The sequence below is a fragment of the Giraffa tippelskirchi genome, chromosome 1 (genome assembly GCF_054371585.1).
Source record: "Giraffa tippelskirchi isolate mGirTip1 chromosome 1, T2T-mGirTip1v1.2.pri, whole genome shotgun sequence".
In the NCBI taxonomy this organism is placed as follows: Eukaryota; Metazoa; Chordata; class Mammalia; order Artiodactyla; family Giraffidae; genus Giraffa; species Giraffa tippelskirchi.
The window spans coordinates 113,163,431-113,172,380 of NC_137275.1; the positions used below are offsets into that span (position 1 = coordinate 113,163,431).

The 8,950-nt window shown below is 51.3% G+C and overlaps 1 protein-coding gene and 1 long non-coding RNA gene across 2 annotated transcripts in view; one reads left to right on the plus strand and one right to left on the minus strand.

The window, feature by feature from the left end:
- The window catches only part of LOC145507134 (uncharacterized), a 27,699-nt gene extending 19,468 nt beyond the window's left edge, over positions 1-8,231 (plus strand). Inside the window, exons 4-12 of the mRNA XM_081493038.1 lie at positions 1,582-1,641; positions 2,925-3,100; positions 3,190-3,287; positions 3,761-3,872; positions 4,640-4,890; positions 5,339-5,364; positions 5,940-5,997; positions 7,179-7,245; positions 8,118-8,231. Coding sequence (XP_081349164.1) covers positions 1,582-1,641; positions 2,925-3,100; positions 3,190-3,287; positions 3,761-3,872; positions 4,640-4,890; positions 5,339-5,364; positions 5,940-5,997; positions 7,179-7,195 — 798 coding nt within the window. The 3' untranslated portion in view covers positions 7,196-7,245; positions 8,118-8,231. The remainder of the gene's footprint in view (positions 1-1,581; positions 1,642-2,924; positions 3,101-3,189; positions 3,288-3,760; positions 3,873-4,639; positions 4,891-5,338; positions 5,365-5,939; positions 5,998-7,178; positions 7,246-8,117) is intronic.
- On the minus strand, positions 5,136-8,872 carry LOC145507140 (uncharacterized). The gene is made up of 2 exons (XR_014054608.1): positions 7,775-8,872; positions 5,136-5,506 (listed from the first exon to the last, which is right to left on the minus strand). It is a non-coding gene; the product is annotated as an uncharacterized LOC145507140 (long non-coding RNA).
- Between the last annotated feature and the right edge of the window lie 78 nt (positions 8,873-8,950).

Sequence of the window (8,950 nt, forward strand, 5' to 3'; positions counted from 1 at the left end):
TGAAGAAAGGGAAGAGCTCTCGAGGATTTGTAACCTGGTAGTTGAAGTATCCTGGTGGTGCCTTGTATCCTGCCTTGGACAGAAGAGAGACTTTGTGCCCAGAATCCATGAGGGAGGCTAAGTGTCCAGGGAAGAGAGGCGGGGCCCTGAGCCAGGAGGAGGTGCTGGGGTGCCAGTGAGGAGCAGAGGTTGGGCTGTCACGGACTGGACCTGGCGGCTGTGTGTCCACCCCGGTGTGGAGGTGGAGGCGGGAGCAGGGGGGGCTCAGGTGGCGCATTAGCATCGCCTGTGGCTGTGAGCACCCATTCAGTGCTATTTCTCGGCTTTGAAGTTTACTTTTCTCCTGTAATAAAATACATTTGACATTAGTTTATAAAACATTTATGAAGTGAAACAAAACTTGGATATGCCTTCTAGTTTTACTGGCCAAGCCGTGTTTTACTATATACTTGTCCGTTTTGATGTGCTTGTTTGAGGGACTGTAGTCCAAACTGAAATAGTAGAATTAGAATTTTAAAATATCCTAGGCATGATTCAGAACCTCCCAGAATGTGACCGTGTTTTGATTTTCAAGCTCGCTGAGCCTCTGTGGGTTTGCTAAGACCAGCTTGGTTTCTAGCTGTCACGTGCTTATATCACAGGAAAGGAAGAGGTCTTTTCTGTGGAGGCTTGGTTATATCTTCCCTCTCTTCTTGTGGACAAGCCATTGGCAGTACCGTTCGGAGGAGAGGGTTCTCATGGCTGAGAGCGGGGCCCAGAGATCTTTCCGTCTTGGGAAGCCATCTCCAGCGTGGACTTTGTGTCCTTGCTGGTGGTTGCCATCTGCCATTATTCCTGGGTTGAAGTTGCCCGTGTGGCCATTTCGGTTTGACTTGTAATCGAGCAAGAGGGTCAGGGCTCTGAGGAGCCTGTGGTTCCAGCAGGTTCGTGTGTCGCTGGGGCCCTGAGGTGGGGAGCACGTGTGCCTCACGGGCGGACCAGACCTTTGGGAAGGGTGCGGCTTCTGCGTGGAGCGGCGTGTTCCCACGCCAGAATCAGGGCTCTGCCCTTGGGTGTCCACCTCCTGTCCCACTTGCTCTGCAGACTCCAGGGAATTGCTGATGTTGGATCATCATTAAAAACGATGGTTAAAGAATGTGCTTTAATGACTAAAAATGATTAAAGTATGTACTTGAATTGAATATAAGAGCTTTAGAGTGAATTTGAACTATCTACCATTTAATTTTGATATTATGTAGTGTTTGATTGTAATGAATATTCTTTTCCTTCCTTTTTTAAATATTATGGTGAATGACCTGTATCTAGTTGGTAACTTCCTGCATACATATACTTCTTTCTTAATGAACAGGTTTTCAATTTAGTTGCTATTATATTCTCCTTCGCATCAACATTGAAGTTTTAGTTGCCCTTCAGATTCCTTTAGAACTGCTTCGTGGTTGTTGTTCAGTCGCTCAGTCGTGTCCAACTCTTTGCGGCCCCGTGGACTGCAGCACGCCAGGCTTCCCTGTCCTTCATCACTCTTAGAACTGCTAGTAAGTAGAATGTATCTTCTCTGAACAAATCTCTTGTGTTTTGTTGTAGGCTTTGATGGATTCCAATCTTCCGAGGTTGCAGCTGGAACTCTATAAGGAAATTAAAAAGGTGGGTTTTTATTTTTCCTTATTGAAACAAGTCTATTGATCCACTGTATTGAGTAATGTATGAAATTTTCTTGTATTTGATAAGTAAAAATGTTAGAAGGAAGCAAATGCTGTTGGATAAAGTAGACTCTATTGTTTTACTTCTTCTCAGAATGTTGTTCTTCATTATTTATTGGATGAGATGGGAATTAAAATGGGAGTTTTTAAAAAAATTCTGTATAATTTCGTCCCATTAAACCTTAAAATTTCAAAAGTAGTTGCACACTTAAATGGCCTTTTCTCTAAAATTAGAAATTAGTGAAAAGAGCTCTTTTGTTTATCTGAAGTCCTGTTGATGACCGGTGTCTGTGACTCCTCCGGGTAACACACCGCTCCTTCACTCCCTGAGAACGGTGCTCCTCGGAGCCTGCGCGCTGCCCTGTGGAGGTTTGCCGAGCTGGCTCACCTGGTTCGGCCTCAGAAATGCAGGTGAAGTGGGTGCTGTGGGTCGTCACTGTTGCTGTTATTTTGGTCGGGAGGCCAGCTCCTGTGGACTCTTTCTGTCTCAGCTCAAAAGTCGTTTGTCTGAAGGTCTCCCCTCCCCCCCATCTGAAGCCAGCCCCCTCCTCCCGTCCCACTGCAGTCCGTGCCGTCCGCTTCCTCTCCCTCACAGCAGCGTGGCTCAGAAACGCTCTCACACACCTGTTCGCTTTCTGCCCCCCCCGCCCCTCAAGGCACGTGCGTCCCAGGACAGGGGGCGTCCCTGTCGGCCTGCTGTAGCCCAGCACTGCGGACGGTGTCTGCCCGGGGGCTCGCCAAGGAGATGCTTGTCAGGTGGTCAAAGACTGCGTGCCACCTCACTGTTGCTCACCGTAGGGATTATAGAAAACTCTTGTCTGTCTGTTACATGGGTTAAAAGTAGGAAGTGTGAGGAAAGTTTTGACTGATTGAAACAGTTGTATCTTTTTAATTTCTTTTAATTGGAGGATAATTTCCTTATGGTGTGGTGGTGGTTTTTGCCATGAATCACCCATGGGTGCACATGTGTCCCCCATCCTGAACCCCCCTCCCGCCTCCCTCCCCACCCCACCCCTTGGGTTGTCCCAGAGCACCGGCTTTGAGTGCCCCGCTTCATGCGTCGAACTTGCACTGGTCATCTCTTTTACATATGGTGATATTCATGTTTCCGTGCTGTTCTCTCAAATCATCCTGTCACCAAGATTTTCCAGGCAAGAGTACTGGAGTGGGTTGCCGTTGCCTCCTCCGTTTTTTCCTCAATTAACCATCCTTAATGATTGAATGCAGACCCTTGCGTACAGGAACGTGAAACATGAGTGGATCGGCAACAAGTGGCTGCCCAGTCTGGGCCTCCCGCAGAACCGTAGCTATTTCATGGAGTGCCTTGTGCACGCGCGGATGCTGGACCACTTGACCAAGAAAGCCCTTCGTGGACAACTGAAAATGATTGATAGTTTTCACAGGTCAGTCGGTGCAAGAAGTTCTCACTAGCCTGCTGAGAGATGTTTGCCTGCGGCCAGGTCTAAATTTTTTCTTTTTCTCTTGGAAACAGAAACAGTTTGCAGTGTGGAATTGTGTGCCTGCGAAGGTTGAATTATGACCGAAAAGGACTGGAAAGGAAAAGAGAAGAACGCCAGAATGACCTGAAAGGCTAGTACAGTCCTATTTCTTGCTTCCCAGTGTATAAGCAGCCTCAGTGATTTCCTATTTGAAAGAAAACTTCAGGAAATGCTTTCCTTGGAGAAAACACACCTCGCATCATGACAGAGGAGGGAGGGATGGAAAGGACTGTTTTTGAGGTCGTCCTCTGTGGCCAGAGAACCTGTGCTCTGTCCTGGGGCTCACATGGGTGAGCTCAGCCGTGTCCGACTCTTTGCGACCCCATGAACTGTAGCCTACCAGGATCCTCCGTCCATGGGATTGTTTAGGCAAGAGTACTGGAGTGGGTTGCCATTTCCTTCTCCAGGGGATCTTCCCGACCCAGGGATGGAACCCAGGTCTCCCGCCTGGTAGGCAGATGCTTTACCGCCTGAGCCACCAGGGAAGTTCCAAACACCCATGAAAAACACTAATTCTTTCATTGAAACAGCAACAAACAGCAAAACCTTATCTTTGGTCTCTAGGAGAAGAAGAAAAAAACCGCTGCACCTCCACCAAGGACACTGAGTGTCAGTGCAAACCTGGCACTTTCCGTGGAGAAGATGCACCTGAGTTCTGTCAAAAATGCAGCACCGGGTGAGACACAGGAGCCTAGGGGGCTTCCAACCCACAGGAGACCCCAGTTTCCTTGTACCCATGTCTCTCTCCTGCTTCTGTGAAGCCCCTCCCACCTCTCAGAGCTCCCCTGTGCCTGTGGGGTCTCCTGAGCCTGCAGCGGCGCTCCCCACCACCCCCGTTTGTCCTGCACGGCTTTCCCAGTGGCCCCTTCCCACGTCTCCTCAGGAGGGGCCTAGAAAGACCGAAGTGCTGACAGCAGACAGAAGTCATCATGAGGCCACGTGTGTGCTCCTTCAAGGTTCCTATAAAACCGGAGCCAACTCGCCAGGCCTCACACCCAGCCCTTGCTCCCCAGTAGCACCTGAATCTTTCCTGTTGGGGGGCTCGGTGGCCAATAGTAATTCACTGTCCTCTGACGCTCCAGTGTTGGCTGAGATTGGTAGGAAGAGTCAACAGGTGGATGAGAGGGCCTCGTATTTAAGTTTGACTGGAAGATGAGTCAGACTTGTGCCCATACCCTTCTGACCCTTGACCTGGATGAGGCCCCCCTCTCACAGAGCTCTTGAAGAACAGCTCTGAACACTCAGCAGGAGCCCGGGGGCCACAATACACAATCCTGGATCCTTCTCCTGCCCAGTGAGGGGAAGTGAGGGGACCCTGCCCTGCAGATAGCAGGAGCCTGTCCCCTCTCCAGTCTTGTCAGGGGACCCAGGACAGGAGGCTACCCCCTCTTTCTCCTCATGCAGCTAGCTGTCCCTGATGAGTCCCCCTGTATCTGTACCCAGGTGCCCTGATGGGAAGGTCATGGTCATGGACTGTACGCCTTGGAGCAACATCAAGTGTGTGGACCAAGAATCAAGTACCCTGGCCCATGGGGAGGTCCTGGTTCCTGGAGAGCGAGCAACCATGAGCCAGAGACTACCCATCACTCCCTCTCCCTCCTCATGCACTTCACTGGTGATGAAAATGGTAACTGGACTTGGAGTCAGCACTGTCCTAATCCTAATCGGATGTGCTGTATGCTGGTACTTTAAAGGTGAGGTTCTAGAAGGGAAGGAGGAGGTGCTGGCTCCCTCCTCCATCTCCCCAATCCTCCTGTTCCTCCTGGCTTGTCTCTGATCTTCTTCCCCAGGAAACCCCTCCTCCTCCCACCTCACCAGGTCCTACCAAACCGTGATCACATCGGTCCCCCCAACTCAGCTGACGGTCCCCTCTTCCCCCTGGCCGAGTCTGGTGGGAGGAGGCAGGAGAAGAAGGTGGTTCAGGAGCGCTGCACAGAGATTTTCCACGGGTTTCATTTTATTTCCTTTTCTCCCTTCTCTTCTCTTCCCTGAGGGTTCTCCAGACTCGGAATGTCCCGCTTGCCGTCACAGGCCCGGGGCTCTGTTCAGTGTCTGAGCCCCCAGCCTGTACCCTGTCCCTAGGGAGGGAGGTGTGGCAAGAGGGCTGTCCCCACCACTCAGCGGATGTCTCTTCTCTTCTAGGTCGCTTGAGTGAGTGTTGCCACGAGGTGAGTCGGTTTCTCCAGCATCTGGCAGCATCAGACCCTCAGTCACTGCTTTCCCCCCACAACAAAGCCCAGGGTGGACACGGTCCCTGGTTTGTCCTCTACTGTTGTCGCTGACTCTCTCAACTGGCCTGGGGGCTCTAGGCTGAATGTAGGAGGGAGACGGGCCTGTTGAGAGCTGTCCTAAGGCCGGTTGGCAGCCCCGGCCCTGTCCTTACTGTTTGAGACACCCTCACTCTGTAACCCTGGACCCAGAGGCATGGGGGGTGTCAGGCAGGGGTGCTCAGATCCCCTTAGCATCACATCCGAGTCTGGGTGCCATCAGCAGAGCCCAGATGTGCTGAGTCTATGCCCACTTGGGGGGCAAAGCACAGGAGTAGGTGGGAAGGCAGAACCCACTGTGTCCCCCCAGATACTGTAGGGGTTTGTGGGTTTGTGACTCCTGGGTCAGCGCCTTGCTTTCTCAAGGCCCTTTTCTGGTGCTTATGTGTCCCCCAAGAGGGTCTGGGACTCGGGACCATGCCCACAACAATACGCTGACCAATGGAGATTCCCTTTCTCTTCTGGTCCCTTGGCAGGAAAAGCTGACAGAAGACAACGCCCAGTCCCAAGATGAAGCAAGCAGTCTGTCTGTTGGTGAGTGTGGGGCTCTGGCCCTTCTGCTTGCTCGGACTGTGGTAGAGACAGGGAGAGGCAATGCTGGTCAGGTCTCCTCTCCTCTGGGGAGGTGGTGATGGAGGGAGACCAGGGCATGGAGGGAAGGGAGCCCCACTCCCTGCTCTGGAGAGAGACCAGGGCATGGAGGGGAAGGGAGCCCAAGCCCTGTTCTGGTCCACTGGCAGCTCTGATGCTGTTGATCCTCTGTCTTGTTCTCACCACATCCCTGGTCTAGAACAGGGCAGCCGAAGGGTGATGACTCCTCCCATGACTGACCCAGTGATGGAGTCAGAGCTACCTAATATTTGTCTGTGTGATTGTTACAGCCTTTTAAGCCATTCCTCATCATAGTAGGAATTTCACATTTATTTCAAAAGTATGATTAAGTTGAATCTACTTGAAGTAAAATTTCTTTGTCAACATATAGAAGTATTTTCACTGTGGATATGTGTGTGTGTGGGGCATGGCAACCCACTCCAGTATTCTTGCCTGGAGAATCCCCATGGACAGAGGAGCCCAGCAGGCTACAGTCCACGGGGTCGCAAAGAATCAGATATGACTGAGTGACTAAAGACATATATATAATATATATGTATACATATATGCACACACACACATACAGTGACATCTACAGTTTGGAGTCCTATCACTTCAATAGCTTTGAGGTTTTTGAGTATTACCTTAATTTATAAATTAATCTAGAAGGAATTGAGATCTTTCAGGTGTTCTATATTTTTCTTATGAAAAGATTTAGCATTTTAAGTTAAGCGTTTTATAATCCCTCAACTCCATGTGTGTTTTTCTTTGGTAAATTTCTCATTTCTTGTTGAGGATGTATCTTTGTATTACAGTGTTCTGTAACCTTATGAGTTTATCCAACTCATAATTCATTATAGAATTTATTGCCTGTTATAATTTTTAACATTCATCCATCCATACATTCACATTTAGGTATTAGTGTTGAACCATTCGAGTTTGATAAGAATACAACCATATATACAATAATGACTCTTTTGTCCACTCCCTTCAAAGATCCTGCATTGGTTTTGTTTTGCTTATGGCTGCATCTGCCAGAATTTCAGAACAATGTTTACTAGGCTCAGTTCTGTAATCTAGGATCCTCGATGAAGACCAAGGCTGCTCTCCATTGTGTTTTACAGAAACCAGCAGCCCCTGAAGGATCTCAGAGGAGAAGATGGCTGCTGGTTCCAAGAGACGCCACTGAAAGTGAGTGTTTTTCTCCTGGGCAGTGGATCAGGAGTGGAGGGAGGAGTGACAGAATTAGTGGCCTAATTTCTGTCTCCATAGCTGTTAGGGCAACTCAGAGAGGGGACGGCTTGTCCCTGGACCATCAGGACTCGAATTCCCTCCCTGCACCCCTTTGTCCTCTACCAGTGGCCCCTAACACCTCCCTGTCCTTCCCTCCTCCACCATCCTCTCTCCTCCCTGGTTGCTCAGGGCCAGGTTGACCCACCCTGAGACATCTGAGAGGTTGTGCTGCCCAGCAGGGCACCCACTGGCCCAGGGAGGCTGTGGAGCACCTGTCTATGCGTGCTCAGTGGCTTGAATCATGTCCAACTCTTTGCAACCCCATGGCCTGAGGAGCCTGCCAGGCTCCTCAGTCCATGGGAATCTCCAGGCAAGAATACTGGAGTGGGTTACCATGCCCTCCTCTAGGGATCATTCCAACCCAGGGATCGAACCCACATCTCTTCCATCTCCTGCACTAGCAGAGCCCCAACTGCCCCAGGCTGACCTCACGCCGCTCCCACTGCTGTATCCTGAGCGGCTGGTGGTGGAGGAGAAGGCTGAGGAGGAAGGGGTTCGGTGACGTGTATTCTGTGACGTGGTCACATGCGGGTTTGCTTTTTCAGTTTGAAAATATGACTGCTTTTAGTCTTCCCTCCAGTTTCACGTGAAGGTTGAAAATGAAGATTTGATTCTTAAATTTGAGCAGTGATTTTACAGTCTTTTTGAAAGCAACAGTTGAGGTTTTCAAAAGACATCTCAGAAAACTCCAGTAGATAAAGCCAAAAAACCCAGAATGTGTTGAGGGTGAACTGCGGGCGGCACCCCAAACTGTCCTGTGTCTCTCCCAGAGTCTGTAATTGCTGAGATGGGTGGATATAGGACCCCAAGCACCCTCGGGACTGAGGTCTTCAAGTGACAGCAGAGGTCCCGGCTGAGCCAGGAGCAGTGTGGCCTGTGCCCCGGTGAGTGGGGAGCCGTGAGGGTGGGCGTGGAGCCGGGAGAGGGGCGTGGGGGACTCGGGGGCGGAGGAAGGGGCAGCACCTGGCGGGGCCTGGGAGGGGCTGGCTGTCGGGGCTCGAGGCAGGGACACCCCTGAACCTCCACCATGCAGCCCTCACAGGGCAGAGTTGTCTGACCGCCCAGGGTCGAAGTTAAGAGAGCGAGTTCGCAGCAGGTTGAGTGAACCCCTGTACCCACTGTGGGTTCATTTTAAGTGCCTGGAGTGAGGTTGGTCAAGCCCTTGCTGAGCTCGATTGAGAGAGTCAGTCAGGGAGGACCGAGCTCAGGGTGAGAGTGAGGGGCAGCTAGTGTGGTGAGTCCTCCTCACCTGGGTGGGTTCTGGGGACGCCCTTGAGTTCAGGGGTGCCCTTTCACTAGCCTCCCTGGAGGCTTGTTTAGCGGGTGGAGGGGCAGAAGTCCACTTAGAAGATATGCTCATTCCTAGTGGTGGTGGTTTCTGAAGCAGTTCATCCTGTTCGGTTCGACTGTGAACCAGTACCTTGCAGGATCATGTTTGACGGTAGGCCTGAGCTGTGGGCACGGCCTTCCTTCTCCCGCACCCCACACTCACCTGCCGTCTTTTTGGCAGCCCCTCCCCCTTCTCTGCGCCCTTGCTGGTGGGCCTGAGGCCAGCCCCCCTGTTACCACGGAGCCCCTTGTGACTCAGTGGGTTCCAGGTTCC